Source organism: Rosa rugosa, chromosome 2 (genome assembly GCF_958449725.1).
Source record: "Rosa rugosa chromosome 2, drRosRugo1.1, whole genome shotgun sequence".
Taxonomy (NCBI): Eukaryota; Viridiplantae; Streptophyta; class Magnoliopsida; order Rosales; family Rosaceae; genus Rosa; species Rosa rugosa.
Window position 1 is genome coordinate 2,363,994 of NC_084821.1, and position 15,942 is coordinate 2,379,935.

A 15,942-nucleotide genomic window follows, 5' to 3' on the forward strand; every position below is an offset into this window, starting at 1 on the left:
GCTGTATCTCATATTGACGCGTCTATGCAAGACGCTAAGTCCATCACTCTATGTGTGTGTTGCTTGCGTTGATGGTTCATTTCTCTTTTAGTTAGTATGTATCTACCCCTTTCAATCACCTGAGACGTATTTCTCCAACGGTGTGGTGGTGGTCAACTACTATTATACCCACAATTAAGGCAATTAACTCCGTAGTTAGTATGACGATAAATATCGGTCATGAAAGTGCAATTATTACGGCTTTAACTACGATAATAACTACGAGCAATAATTACGACTATGAATGCGCGATGAAATGATTGTTGTAAATGTGCCATGATTAACCGTTATTAGTACAACAATAATTATCATCATAATTAGTGTGTAAGTAAATGCAGCCATAAAAGCGGAGATAATGGCGGCTTGTCTCCCAAGTAAGTCGTAGTCTATATAAAGGAGGCTTGACGACCAGGTAAGCTAGCTCATTCTGATTCTTTCTACTAAACTTGACTTAGACAGTTTACTGCCTTACGCATCAGAGAGTTTTCTGCAGATCCCACCCCCCCCCCCCCCCTCTCTGAGCTGACGGTCATCAAATATCATTCAACAAGCAAAGAAAGCTTTTTGATCGTTCTTGGTCAGTTCTTACTCCAGTCCGCATTTATTGGTGAGTCAAAATTCTCTACGAAATTTTTCGTCACCAACAAATGAAAAAGCCATGCATCTCAGATGGATCGATCCACCTCAGTAAGATACTCGATCTATAATGGTATATATTCTTGATCATATATTACTCATTTAGCTAGCTAGCTACTAGCAAGTTTTATGTTACTTTTACATTTTCTGAGTCAGAAACATTATTCGAAGTTGAGATCTACATTGTAGAAAGAATTGTATGCATGCATATTGCCACCTACTTATAATTATAATTGGTTTGTGTACGTGCCGTGCTGTAGCAAGTTTTGCACTTAATTTTTCTTTTACCATATTATATATAGGGGATAGTTGCAATTCATTTAAAATTAAATATGATTACGTTCTACAGTAGGCACCAAAAAAATAATACATATTTCATATAGAGGAAGGTATGGTAACGATTATTCATGGTCTGCTTGAATGAAGGAAAATATGTACGTGGAATCATGTAAATTATTTCTAAACCAAGTTCTAGGTAATTGTAAGGAGCCAAAGAGTATCAGACACAAGATTAATTAACAACAACGTACACCTTCTTAAACCAAAGCCATAACCTCGTTACGTACGTACACGCCATCTATATATACTATAAACACAAAAGCATCCACACCCCTACCCTTTATTGACAATTCTAAACTCTGGAACATTTCCTTGATCAGAAGTTATTCCGGTACCAAAAAACACCTTTGGTATTAGGAGCATCTTCATCCGGTTCAACATAAAGGCACTCCTTAGCCTCCCTCCACAAAGCCTTGTAAATCGGAGTCCCATCAAAACCATAGTAATCTCCCAATATAGGCTTCACTGCTATTGTGGCCTCCATTGCATTATAGTGTGGCATCGTGGAGAAGAGATGATGAACAACATGTGTGTCTGTAATATTATGGAAAACCTTATTGAGCACCCCATAGTCTCTATCCACAGTGGACAAAGCTCCTCTCAACCAATCCCACTCCGACGTGTCATAGTGCGGCAGTGATGGGTGAGTGTGCTGCAAATATGTGATCAGCACAAGAAACCCGTTTGTTATTAGTAAGGGCACCCCATAAACACATACAAGCCAAGCCAATCCCTTAGCCATTGCAATGCGGTACAGCACAGAAGCTGTGACCAAAATTCCGAGATCCGAGATATATATTTGAACGGTTTCTCGGTCGGAAAATATAGGACCGTAAGGGTCATAGTGGCAGGCAAAACGGTCGTAGGGTCGACCCGACACGTTAAATGCCAAGTACAACGGCCAACCGAGTGTGAGGGTGAAGACAATACTGATCAACCTGCCTGGTGGGTTGTTGAAGTATTTGTTGTACCTGGTGGAAAATTACAAAACAAACTGAATGAAAATTACTGAGGAAATTAACAAACAAAGCCCCGATTAATTTGGCTTAATTACAAGCAATACGTTAACCTGACCGTTAGCTTAATCAATCAATCAACCTAATTTTACATTTTACATAGTACGTGTATCGAATCACAAATTAAACACTAAATTCATAAGTACCAGATACACAAGTTTTTGTGACATATAATTAAAAAACATTGCGTACGTATATCGATAACTAGGTAGAATAAAATCAAAGAAAATCTGTTAACCAAAAAAAAATCAAACAATCTTCCAATAGTACCATGGGATCTTGGATTTGGGTTTAGGAACAAACACTTCATCCCTCTCCATCGATCCCGTGTTGGAGTGGTGGCGCCTGTGACTGTATTTCCAGGAGAAGTACGGGACCAACAGAGCCGAGTGAAGAACAAGGCCAACGACGTCGTCTAGGAGCTGGTAGTCACTGAAGGCGTGGTGGCCACACTCATGCGCGATGACCCACACGCCGGTGAGGATGCAGCCCTGGAGGATCCAGTAGACTGGCCATGCGATGTAGGAGAGGGGATGAGGGATGAGGTGGAAGTAAGAGGTGGCGATGTGGTAGAAGAGAAACACCAAGGTGAGGTCGTAGATGACATAAGAGAAGGAGCGGAGGAGAGAGCGCTTGAAGCAATGTGGAGGTACGGCTTTCTTCAGTTGGCTCAGAGTGAAGGGAGGCGTCGAAATCGGCAGCCTTTGACCAGTCGTTTTTGGCTCTTCGAACTTGGTATCTGCTCCCATGGCTAGGGCTAGGTCTTCTTGTTACCCTGAAAGGTTACTAAGTGAAAAAGTGTAGATCTAAGGTAGATGATGAAGAAGAACCAGTACCTTGAGCAGCTGAGGAGATGATGCAATTCTTTTGTGTTACATCAGAGTTTATTAATGGCAGAAGTTGCCTTGATATGCATGGATGACTTGTTGTGTAGTGAAACTACTCCAAACACTCGTCAAGTAAAGTGGCATTCTGGGGACCCAAAAAGACAGTGGAAGTTTATGAGGAATGGTTCTACTTTTCTCGTGGGAATTGCACTCTTTACTTTCTCACATGTCTGCCTTGGGTTCTACGAGATTGAAATTACTGGATTTGAGTTGGCTTCTAATTGACACGAGTGTGACATGAGGTTCATACAAATTATCCACATAATCGAACATACTGTATTTTTAAGCATGAGTAAATATTATTTCCACGATAATGACGATATGCAAAACATAGAGAATTTCAGTGTGGAACATAAGTAAGGTGTGAAATACATGATCATCATTTTTTACTTCTATCACTTGCTATTATCATTATTATTATGAGAAACCTCTCGCGGCGGATTCTCGTATCTCCCTATTGCCGGTTAATGGTGGCCATGGTGGCCTCTAGGCTGCTTATTCCCCTTCTAGTTGTGTTGGGTAACGATGGTTTTGTGAGGGTGTCGGGCCAGTTTTGATGACACTGTTGCTACGGATGCGGGTATTGCAACTAGGGTTGGTGGCGTTGATTGGGTGCTGTGCTCGGTGATAAACCGACATGTCTTTGTTCGAAATGGGATCTCGGTTGCTCGAATTGCAGAGTGGATGAAGGAGCCTGGAGATCCGAATGCTCCGTGTGTATGGTTCTTGAACGCGGTCGTGGGCAATGAGACCAGATTGGGTGTACCCGACTCTTGGGTGGATTTGACGGCGGCGGGCACTATAGTGGTGATGGTATCGTATCTGTCTTCCCTTGATGTGGACGGTGCTGGTAGCTTGAACGCTGGTAGGTGCCGTGATAGCAGTGGTAGGTACGGCGACGTTGGTGGCTGTTTAAGCAGTGGATGTGCCATTTGTGGTGGTGCTGATCCTGAGGCTTGGGACAATAATACTGACGACATGGTCAGCATAGTCATTGGTGGTGGCTGCGAGAGGGAGCAGTTGATTGCTAGGGTTTCTGCAACCTTGGATTGTTGGACTCCATCTTGGATGTTGGGCTTAAGCTGAACTGGGCTGTTTTGGGTCTATAAGGCCCTTAAGGCCTTTTTTCCTTATTATAGGTTTAGTTATCCTTCCCTCTTCTTTGAAGGAAGCTATGACTACTAGTAATATTTAATTTTAGTTTGGGTCGCAAAATCTAGTGCTCAGTTGAAACATTTATTTAAATAGCTTCTGAGTACTTAGGTTTTGTTAGAATAATGGTGCATGGATTTCCTAAAAGGTGGGTGTGCTCTGGATTGCGGAGTTTCTATTCGGCTAGAATAGGTTCTTTTTTAGTCCTAAAGAATAGGTTCTTTTTTAGTCCTAAAGGACGACTCTTTACTGTCGACTCCATTAGGGTGTGTCGTTTGGTACTGCTTGCTGAATTATAAAATCGGGTTGACCTCTTTCGATTAAAAAAAAAATCATTATTATTATTATTTTGCTTAGTATTATTATATCATATATGGATGGTCTCGTTCGATCACTAGATCATCACGTAACAATGAATAAGTGATTACTTACTCCTATGTTTAATATTATGCTTTGCAATCAAATTAAAACACTTAAAATACATTCATTGAATCTCAGCCGACCTTCATTTTAAATAACGAGTTATCAGGAATTTCTCACTCACTTGGTCATAGAGCAAACACTATATATATATAAAATCGGGTTGACCTCTTTCGATTAAAAAAAAAAATCATTATTATTATTATTTTGCTTAGTATTATTATATCATATATGGATGGTCTCGTTCGATCACTAGATCATCACGTAACAATGAATAAGTGATTACTTACTCCTATGTTTAATATTATGCTTTGCAATCAAATTAAAACACTTAAAATACATTCATTGAATCTCAGCCGACCTTCATTTTAAATAACGAGTTATCAGGAATTTCTCACTCACTTGGTCATAGAGCAAACACTATATATATATATTGCCATTTTAAAGGATTGCTATTGAGACTTACTTTTCGATAACATATAGGCATCTTGACATACCATTTAGTTTGTTAGGTCTCTATGAATAGATCACATGAGTAAATTTTTAGCCAAATTAATAATCGTTAAGGTATCGAACTATATCATGTTGGCGTGAGTCATACTTACCTTATTTATGTAGATATTCTGTAATATTATGTGATCTGTAATATTCTGTAATATATGTAGTATTATTAGATTTACTACTTGCCTTAGGAGTAGTACTTGTCTTATTAGGCACAATTGTAATTTGTATATAATTCCTTCTTGTAAGGTGAATGAAATATCAAAAAGTAATTCAGCCAAAATTGTCTCTTGTTTCTTGTTATATTTTGACTTGGTATCAGAGCAGAGATCTGATCCTGGACTCTGACTCATTGTCCTTTGATCCTTGACTCTTGTTCTTTGTGCTTGGATTTGTTCGTTGTCCTTTGATCCTTTCATCACCGTTGCCTTCTTATATTTCCAAGTACTTTGTTGTTTTTCCTTCCGCTGCATATTCATCATGGTGAAAGCTCCTTCTTCCCCCGTGTTCTCCTCAAGTCTGACTTGTAACTACTGCAAGAATCCAGGCCACATCAAAGCAAACTGTTACAGGTTGGTTGGTTTTCCAGCAGGCTACTTTGATAGGCCACGACCTCAGGACAACAAACCTAAGGGAAAGGCTGCTGGTCGTCTTGTTCAAGACCAAGATTACTATGCGGTGACAAAATCAGATCACACCAACTTTGCTGGTAAGGATACCGCATCCGTAAGTTGCGGTGGTAATGGTAAGATTGGAGTTGCTTTAAAAATTTCTGGCTTTACTGGTGGCAATACTTGGATAATTGATTCTGGAGCATCTGACCATATGACCTATGATCGTAGTTTCTTTCTTTTTCTCAATCCACCCTCTATTTCCTCTGTTGTCAATGCCAATGGTGATTCTTTTCCTGTTTTAGGAATAGGGTCTGTTCGTCTCACCCCTTCTTTGACACTACATGATGTTCTTTATGTCCCTGATCTCTCTCATCATCTTATATCTGTGCCTCAGCTTAATACTCACTCTCGGTGTTCTGTAACATTTTTTCCTTTGTATGTGATTTTTCAGGACCTCCTCACCAAGGAAATAATCGGCAGGGGTTATCTGAGGGGTCGACTATTCCATCTGGATTGCATGTTTGCCGGAATGAAGCCGGAGAAGGCAGTCCAAGCAGCTTTGATTTCGACTGGGGTTACTAATCAAGTTGAAGAATTATGGCTATGGCATCGGAGATTGGGACATCCTTCCTTTAGTGTCATGAAGAAATCTATGCCATCCTTGTTTCTGGGCATTGATGAGTCTAAGTTGCATTGTGAGTCATGTGTCTTAGCTAAAAGTCATCGTACTAGTTATCCTTTGAGTACTACTAGGAGTTCTTTTCCTTTTGAGCTTATTCATTCTGATGTCTGGGGACCTTCCCGTGAGTCAACCTTGTCTGGCAAACATTGGTTTGTTTTGTTTATTGATGATTATACCCGTCTTACTTGGGTCGCTTTGTTGAAACACAAATATGAAGTCTTCTCTGCTTTCCAAGAATTTTTTGCTCTTGTTCAAAATCAATTTGGAGCCAATATTAAAGTCTTTCGTTCTGATAATGGGGGGGGAGTTTGTCAATTCTCAGTTTCACCAATTCTTTCATTCTCATGGGATTATTCATCAAACTACTTGCCCTCAAACCCCTGAACAAAATGGGGTGTCAGAAAGAAAGAATCGTCATGTTCTTGACATAGCTCGGTCTATTCTATTTAGTGCTCATATGCCTAAGTATCTTTGGGGAGATGCAATTCTCACTGCTTGTCATCTCATCAATAGGCTACCTTCCTCTGTTCTCAATGGTCAAACCCCCTATGCTGCCCTTTCAAATCATGTGTCTGTCCCTTCGTTTTCTAATCTCCCTGCTCGTGTCTTTGGGTGTGTTGTGTTCGTCCATGTTCCTAAGAATCAACGGTCCAAACTCGATGCCAGGGCATTAAAGTGTGTATTTGTGGGCTATGGTGTTCATCAGAAGGGCTACAAGTGTTTTCATCCTCCTACACAGAAAGTTTATGTTACCATGGATGTCACCTTTTATGAGGATGCATGTTATTTTTCTTCCACCAATCCTTCACTTCAGGGGGAGAAGCACACTTTTTTGAAAGAGAAGTCTTGTGGGATTAATATTCAGCCAATTGAAGATGATGGTCATGTAATTACGGGTCAAATGATCGATCACCAGAATGCCAGCGATCGATCACCAGACATGGTAATTGAAGAAGACAGTAGCCAAACGATTGAAGAAGACAGTAGCCAAACGATCGATCGTTCCATTCCTGGCGATCAATCGTTCAGCGAGGCAGAAGCTCCCAGTAGCAAAACGATCGATCCTTCCATTCCTGACAATCGATCGCCAGCAGAACTAGAACACGATGACCGAAATTTAGCAGTCCAAGAAGGCCAAGCTCCTACACCCCTCTCAGATACAGATAACCCTTGTCAACCAATCCCTGAGGAGCGTCCCAATCTTGAGGTTAGTGGTGTTTCTTCTAACTCTAATAATAGTGATAGTGTGTATGTTTTGCCTCCTAGGTCTACCCGTGGTAAACCACCTCGTCAATATGAACCAAGTTTAGATGTTAAGTCTAAGTATGCCATAGCTAACTTTGTATCCACCCATCGGTTATCCAAATCCCATGCTTCATTTGTGAATCAAATATCCTCTGTATGTGTTCCCAGTAAAGTGCAGGATGCTCTCAAGGATCCCAAATGGTGTCAAGCGATGAATGAAGAGATGGAGACATTGGAGAAGAGTAATACTTGGGAGTTGGTGCCACCTCCACAAGGAAAGAAAGTTGTTGGATGTAGATGGGTGTTCACTATCAAACACAATGCAGATGGCTCAGTGAACAGATATAAGGCAAGACTTGTTGCAAAGGGATATACTCAAACATATGGCGTGGATTATGAGGAGACCTTTGCTCCAGTAGCAAAGATTAATACTGTTCGAGTGTTGATGTCTCTAGCAGCTAATCTAGATTGGCCTTTGCAACAGTTTGATGTGAAGAATGCCTTTTTACATGGAGAGCTATCTGAAGAAGTCTACATGGATCTACCACCAGGATATGAGGCAAGCACAAGAGGAAGATTTGTGTGTAAGTTGAATAAGTCCTTGTATGGACTAAAACAATCACCACGAGCTTGGTTTGGTAGATTCTCTCAAGCTATGCGTCGTTTTGGGTACAAACAGAGTAACTCTGATCATACATTGTTTCTGAAACGCCATGAAGGTAAATTAACTGCCTTGATTATTTATGTTGATGATATGATAATTACTGGTGATAATTCAGAGGAGGTTGAAAGGTTAAAAGACCTGCTTGCATCAGAGTTTGAGATGAAAGATCTTGGTGCTCTTAAATATTTTTTGGGGATTGAGGTCGCCAGGGGGAGTTCAGGAATTTTCTTGTGTCAGAGAAAATATGTGCTTGACTTATTGACAGAGACAGGAATGCTAGGTTGTAGACCTGCTGGTACTCCTATTGAGCAGAATCATAAACTGGCTGAGTACCGTAATCAAACTCTTACAGATAAGGCTCGCTATCAGAGGTTAGTTGGCAGATTAATCTATCTCTCACATACTCGGCCAGATATTGCATATGCAGTTAGTGTTGTGAGTCAATTCATGCATAATCCAAGTGAAACTCATATGGAAGCTGTGATCCATATTCTGAGGTATTTAAAGTCTGCACCTGGAAAAGGCTTGATGTTTTCAAAGCATAATCATCTGGATGTTAGTGGTTATACAGATGCAGACTGGGCAGGTTGTATTACGGATAGAAAATCCACTTCTGGTTACTTCACTTTTGTAGGTGGTAATCTTGTTACTTGGAGAAGTAAGAAACAAAAGGTTGTGGCTAGGTCGACTACTGAAGCAGAGTATAGAGGTATGGCTCATGGAGTTTGTGAGTTACTTTGGTTGAGAAATTTACTTCGTGATTTGGGATTTAAACCCAAACGAGCCATGGATTTGTATTGTGATAATAAGGCAGCGGTGGATATTGCTCACAACCCAGTACAACATGATAGAATTAAGCATGTTGAGGTTGACAGACATTTCATTAAAGAGAAGCTTGATGCTAAACTTATCTCTTTTCCATTTGTCCACTCAGAAGAACAGTTGGCTGATGTTCTCACTAAGGCAGTATCGAGTAAGGCATTTCATGACTCACTTGACAAGTTGGGCATTCGTGATCTGTATGCGCCAACTTGAGGGGGAGTGTTGGCGTGAGTCATACTTACCTTATTTATGTAGATATTCTGTAATATTATGTGATCTGTAATATTCTGTAATATATGTAGTATTATTAGATTTACTACTTGCCTTAGGAGTAGTACTTGTCTTATTAGGCACAATTGTAATTTGTATATAATTCCTTCTTGTAAGGTGAATGAAATATCAAAAAGTAATTCAGCCAAAATTGTCTCTTGTTTCTTGTTATATTTTGACTTATCAAACATCGGACGAACTAAATTTATCCAACTTGAATCGTTCATGTTTATAATAGTAAATCACGATTGTGATACCTTAACAATTTTCAATTTCGCTGAATATTTGCAAATGGAGACCTAAAAATTTAACAGTCGAGATGCTGATATATGATCGAATAGTGAGTTTCATAAACGAATTCTTAAAGTGCTCAAAAGAGGAATCCCTTAGTGAAAAGACCTCATGTATATAGTAATTATATTTTTCAGAAACAACTTTCTATTGGTTTGTGAAATCCAACACTTCCTCCATTGATGCCACAACTGCCTGTCGTATGGTCTTCACCTTGGTCTTGGCTACCGGTGTGGATTTAAGTTGAGGTTGCGTTCAAGGTTAAGCATCATATCAACAATTGGCAACGATCTCAAGTAAGTCATTTCAATCCTTTCACTTACAAAGTTTGCATAAGATTATGTCATAGAATTATCTCCTTTTAAAGATATTCATAGGAGCCTCTCCCTGTCGTTAAATCTTTTATAGGTTATTAGGTTTTCCTTCTGATTATTTTCGACCCGATAACAAAACGACAGGTGATTGGGCTAATAGTTGTTTAAAGGCCAACTTTAAACAATTAGAACTCCTGGCCCTGACTAACCCATTAGAACTCCAGCCCAAAAGCTTTAAAACCCAAACAAGTTCAACAGAGGAGGACAAAGAAAGTCAAAACATGGTCAAAACCCCATAATCTGAAAATCTGAAATTTTAGGGTTTTAGGTGGAGGCTCCTGACTAGAGCAAAAGTGATAGAAATTTTCCCACCCCTTTTTCCTCATATTCTCAAATTGGGCGTGTTTGGGTGGTCTTTCCTGCTCTTGGGTTCTATATCGAAGATTGAATTAAGCCGCCCATTGTTGCTATGGAAGCAAAAAACCCAGGTTCTTCATCAAAATTATATATATTTATTGGTTCTATATGTGTTCTGCTTTGCAACTAGTCAATCTGATTATCATTTACTAACCCAATAAGCTTAAGTTGTAATCTCAGTGAAAAAATCGAAACTTGGGAAAAGGAAAAGTGATGAGGGAACCCAGAAAAGCTCTGTAGGTCAAGCGAAACAGCATAAGGAACAACTCGAAAGACTTCATGAAAAGGTTGGAGCTTCTGTTTTTGAATGTAGAAATGTATAGAAGTTTGTGTTTTTACGAATTTGCTGAAGTGCTTACTGTGTAAAGTTTTGAGATTTTGCATTGGTGATGAATGTAGAGGTGGTCTGTGAAGTTACAGTAGTTGAATTGATTGATAATGAAGTTGGATTTGGTCTTAATTGTGTGATGTTTTCGAGAAACTTGCATTTTAATGGGTTGCTTTTTGCGGTTGTATTTGTATTTGCAGGACCCAGAGTTCTATGATTTCTTAAAAGAGCATGACCAGGAACTTCTGCAGTTTGACGATGAGGACATTGAAGTGAGTATGGAAGAATTTGCTTTACCGTCTCATTATTGCTAAACGATGCTGGATGCTAAATTGAGTCTGTCCTTGTTTTATGCAGGAAGATTCGGATACTAACTTAGAGGATGAAGAGACGCAAGAAGGTGATGAGATAGAAGAGGATGAAGACGCTAGCAATCATGATGTCAAAAAGAAGGAAAAGGAGACGCCGAAAAAAGTTATAACTAGTGAAATGGTTGATTCTTGGTGCAACATGATTCGAGAAACTGGGAAATTGAGTGCTATTCATTCTCTTATGAAAGCTTTCCGCACTGCCTGCCACTATGGTGATGATAAAGAGGACGAGTCTAAGCTAGATTTTAGTATTATGTCTAGCAGTGTCTTTAATAAAGTGATGGTATTTGTACTTAATGAAATGGATGGAATAATTCGGAACTTGTTGGAGCTCCCTGCCTTTGGTGGGAAAAAAGAGACCATAATAGATCTTATGAGCACAAAACGATGGAAGAACTACAACCATTTAGTGAAGTCATATCTTGGAAATGCTTTACATGTCTTGCGTCAAATGACTGACACAGACATGATATCATTTACTTTACGGCGTCTTAAACATTCCTCCATATTTTTGGCTGCTTTTCCGATTCTCCTGAGGAAGTACGTTAAGGTGAGTTCAAAAGATACACTCAATGTTATGTTCTGTTTGAAATTCTCTTCTTTGTGGTTGTGACTTTACTACTCTACTGCTTGTGGGTATAGCTTGAGTTTATGGAGATTTCAATTGAGACAATACACATTGATTTCCAGTTCCAAAAGTACCTCAGTTGATGTTTTTTTTCACAATCTTTTGGAATTCTCTTGTTGGATCTATATCAATACCTGGATGAACATGAAACTGTGGTTGAGTGTACTAATATAAGTTATTAAAGATTTATAGTCTGCCAATGTGGAGCATGACTGTGTGGTGCATGTTTGAGAGGGCATACATCCTAGTTTCACCCTTACCATTTAGTTTATATTCGGACCAACCAGGGTTACTAGGAGCTATCATGCTAATGGTTTGCTCCCATGTGGTCTGGGGTTTGATCCCCCTCAGATTGCCTACCTAGCTATTTGCTAGAATTTCCACTGTACATGAGATATTAATTTCAGATTAATTATCCTGTTTTTCGTTTACTAAATATTTACTTCTACAATAATTTCTCTCTCTCAATTTATTAATTTAGAACTAATAATGTTGTTTACTTTTCGCAGACTGCCCTTGATTTGTGGGGTTTAGGTGGAGGTGCCCTCCCAATTGCCTCCCTTCTATTTTTAAGAGATCTGTGCATTCGTCTGGGATCTGATTGCTTAGATGAATGCTTCAAGGGGATCTACAAAGCCTATGTCTTGAACTGCCAGTTTATGAATGCAGCAAAATTACAACATGTCCAGTTTCTTGGAAATTGTGTAATTGAACTTTACGGTGTAGACCTTCCGACTGCATATCAACATGCCTTCATTTTCATTCGGCAATTAGCAATGATCTTGCGAGAGGCACTTAGTTCAAAAACGAAGGTACTATTCACTTTTATAAGATTAAATTGAGCCTTTGTTTGATTGCAGCATGTAACTTCTTTGTCAAAGTTAAGAATGATCATCCTAACAAATTCCTTATTCTTCTCGTAGAGGCACAAGTGACATCTCAAAATTTTTCATTATTGACTATATGAAAACTAAAATTTTTTCATAATAACAGTTTTAGCTTCTGCCTCAAAGCTGCAAAATTCTAGCTTGTTTACTTGTTTAAATAAATGAAACAAAGATTCAGAAGTTATATAAGTTCTTAAAACTTGCCAGATGTACTATATCTATTACATTTTACTTATGCGGCTGCATTTTTTCCAGGAAGCATTTAGAAAGGTTTATGAGTGGAAGTTCATGAACTGCCTTGAGCTCTGGACTGGAGCTGTCTGTGCCTACGGCTCAGAAGCTGACTTTAGACCAGTTGTATATCCCCTGACCCAAATAATTTACGGGGCTGCCCGTCTAGTTCCAACAGCTAGGTATTTACCTCTCAGATTGCGTTGTATTAGAATGCTTAATCGAATTGCTGCTTCGACGGGTACTTTCACACCAGTTTCTATGTTGCTTTTGGACATGCTTGAAATGAAAGAATTGAATAGGCCCACCACAGGTGGTGTTGGCAAAGCTGTTGATTTGCGTACTATACTTAAGGTATATTCGAACATGGACAGTTTTCTCCACGTCAATTTTCTATTACAGTTATATTGTTTATGATATTTAAAGAATTTTGATTGCAGGTTAGCAAGCCAACCCTGAAGACCCGAGCATTTCAGGAGGCTTGTGTGTTGTCTGTTGTTGATGAGCTTGCTGAGCATTTAGCGCAGTGGAGCTATTCCATTGCTTTCCCTGAGTTGTCCTTTATACCAGGCGTGCGATTGCGTGGCTTTTGCAAATCCACCAAGGTTGAGAGGTTTCGGAGAGCAACAAGGGAGCTTATCCGTCAGGTATGTACTCAGAGTGACCACACGTTCTCTTTACTTGTGCTTGAGCTTGACATATGCCAACTGTTGAGTGAAGGAACTGTGATTTTACTATTTGGTATGCTAATAATTGCATCTTTTAAATGCTGGGAAGGGTGCTCATAGCTAATGTTCAGCAATTCTATGTACCAGATTGAGGCCAATTCGCAGTTTATAACTGAAAGGCGCAAGGCAATCTCATTTCTGCCAAATGATCCTGCAGTTGCATCTTTTCTTGAGGTCTGCACTTCCTTGATTTCTTTTGTCTCATTTTTCCCTTAACAATTTTGCATGCTTATACGTTGATACCATCCAATAATAAGGTCCTGTTTCTTGGAATCTTGGATGTTGAAGGCCATTGATGAGTTGCTACTTAGTCCTGCTTTTGTTGGCTTGGGGTTGGTATTTGTAAAATGTTGCTTTTGAACTCTTTTCAATAACAGGATTCTGTCTTCTAAATATAATAATAGTAATAATAACAATAAAAGTAATGATACGGTTGTGGTATGGATATCAATGCTGGCGGATCGTGCTGATAGCTCAGCAGCAAATACCAATGCTGGGTTTGAGTAGTTTTTGTTTTTTCATTTTTATTTGCTATTTTTAACTTCTAAACAATCAGTTTAATTACTGGTTTCTTGTTAAAAAGAAATGTTTCATGATCGAACAATCATTATTTTCCTATTTCTTAAAGAAAAGGTTTTATAGTAATGTTACTCATAAAAATTATAGTTGTCATATGAATCATATGATAGATTGGTCACCTCTGATATCCTGAATGTTATTTCATTTGATTTTAATATGATGGAGAAACTAAATTCTTTTATCTTGTAATAGGATGAAAAAAGATCAGAGGCTAGCCCTCTATCACAATATGTTTTAAGTCTACGCCAAATAGCGCAACAAAGAAATGATTCTCTGGTGGAATCCAGGTCTGAGATCATTTTGTCTTTTCGGGTTCATATTCATTTTTTCATGTTTAATAATCCATTTTTCTAACAAGCCTATGGGTTCCAGTGTTCTTGTGGGAGAGAATTCGGCTGTGTTTGGAAAGAGGAAAATACAAGAGAGTGATGAAGAAGATGACACTAGGGACGAGGAAGGCACTACTGTGTTTAGTTCATCCTGGTTACCTGGAGTTGATTCCAAGTATGTCCTCTCTCTCTCTATATATATATATATCATACGCTAATTGTTCTAGGTATATTTCTCTTGCGTTTCCACATAGAACACAGAAAACCGACATTGTAACAAGATGCTGTTTTTCGATTTGTGTTTGTTAGAAAACAGTCTCTCTCTCTCTCTCTCTCACACATTCATTTTCTTGTCAATCTGTGCAGGGATAAAGAACCTAAAGATGTGAAAAAGAAGAAAAAGAGAAAGACTGAGCAGGAGGAACGGGTAGCCATTGATGAAGATATTGTCGAAGATTTGGTACTCAGCTCTGATGAAGAAGATGGGCCTTCAAGTGATGCTCTTTCAGATGCGGATGAAGAAGAGGGAAAGCCAGAACCATTGAAACCGGGAAGTAAGAAGCAGAAACGATTTACAAATCCATCAAAGAAGAATGTAAAATCTCAAGCAAAGAAATCAAGGAAGAGAAAGGGCGTTAAATGAAGACACAAAGATGATGTGAGTTGTGATAATGAGTGAAGGCGTGGTCGTGAAAACCAGGTTTTGTCAAAGCTACATGTAGAAACTTGTGCAAGGAAAAATTCACTTTTTTCATTAGGAACTAGAGTAGTAGCCAAAGAAATCTTTGTTGAAGTATTTATGCTGAGTTGCTGACATACAAAATTGAAGACTTCTATTTACCATCAAATTTCTGCAATATCTACATTGTTCTTTTTTATTTATTTATATTTTTTTTAAATAAAATTTTACATCGGAGCTGTGGAGTGTTGCACCTTAGATAATTAGATAGAGAGCTTACATCTTTTCTTTAAAAATAAGAGGCAAATGTGCATGGGGTTTGAAGTTTGAAGTTTGATAAATAAGGTCACATAGGTCTACTTTATGTCAAATTAGGTGATAAGCTGAGAATAAATTGAATTTAGTTCAAAGTGCAAGTTTTTAAAAAATAAATAACTTATATACAACAACTAGTCTATTGTGAGTCGAACTCACAATCAAATGGTACTGGGCCATAAGTAAAAGTTTTTACATTAAAATAACATTTCTCCAATGTGCATCTCTTTTTATTTTTTATTATAGAAGCTATCTAGCGACGAAGAGAGGTGTGTAGATTTTCATATGTATCTTTTGCTAACCAAACCTATATGGGGATGGGGGTGTGTGTGTGTGTGTGTGTGTGTGTGTGTGTGTGTGTATTTTATTGAAGGTGATTGCGATGAACCTTTGTCGATCGGCATAAGTTTATATTTTTATGAGAAAACTTTGCCGACAAATAATTGTCTGCAAATCTCTCTCTCTCTCTCTCAATAAATTTTAGGGGCCGTGACCACTTACCCAATTTCTGCATCAACATTGCCCACTTGCTCCACTAAGAATTTTTTAACCTCATTT

The 15,942-nt window shown here is 38.7% G+C and overlaps 2 protein-coding genes across 2 annotated transcripts; one reads left to right on the plus strand and one right to left on the minus strand.

The window, feature by feature from the left end:
- Window positions 1-1,174: 1,174 nt before the first annotated feature.
- Window positions 1,175-2,964, minus strand: LOC133734004 (delta(12)-acyl-lipid-desaturase-like). The gene is made up of 2 exons (XM_062161667.1): window positions 2,301-2,964; window positions 1,175-1,985 (listed from the first exon to the last, which is right to left on the minus strand). Exons 1-2 carry the CDS (start codon window positions 2,777-2,779, stop codon window positions 1,331-1,333), a joined length of 1,134 nt encoding a protein of 377 aa, XP_062017651.1. The 5' UTR covers window positions 2,780-2,964; the 3' UTR covers window positions 1,175-1,330.
- A 7,200-nt stretch (window positions 2,965-10,164) lies between these two features.
- On the plus strand, window positions 10,165-15,306 carry LOC133733614 (nucleolar complex-associated protein 2). The gene is made up of 11 exons (XM_062161253.1): window positions 10,165-10,380; window positions 10,490-10,596; window positions 10,838-10,909; window positions 10,995-11,558; window positions 12,146-12,448; window positions 12,779-13,108; window positions 13,195-13,401; window positions 13,570-13,656; window positions 14,254-14,348; window positions 14,434-14,565; window positions 14,757-15,306. Exons 1-11 carry the CDS (start codon window positions 10,362-10,364, stop codon window positions 15,031-15,033), a joined length of 2,193 nt encoding a protein of 730 aa, XP_062017237.1. The 5' UTR covers window positions 10,165-10,361; the 3' UTR covers window positions 15,034-15,306.
- Window positions 15,307-15,942: the final 636 nt, after the last annotated feature.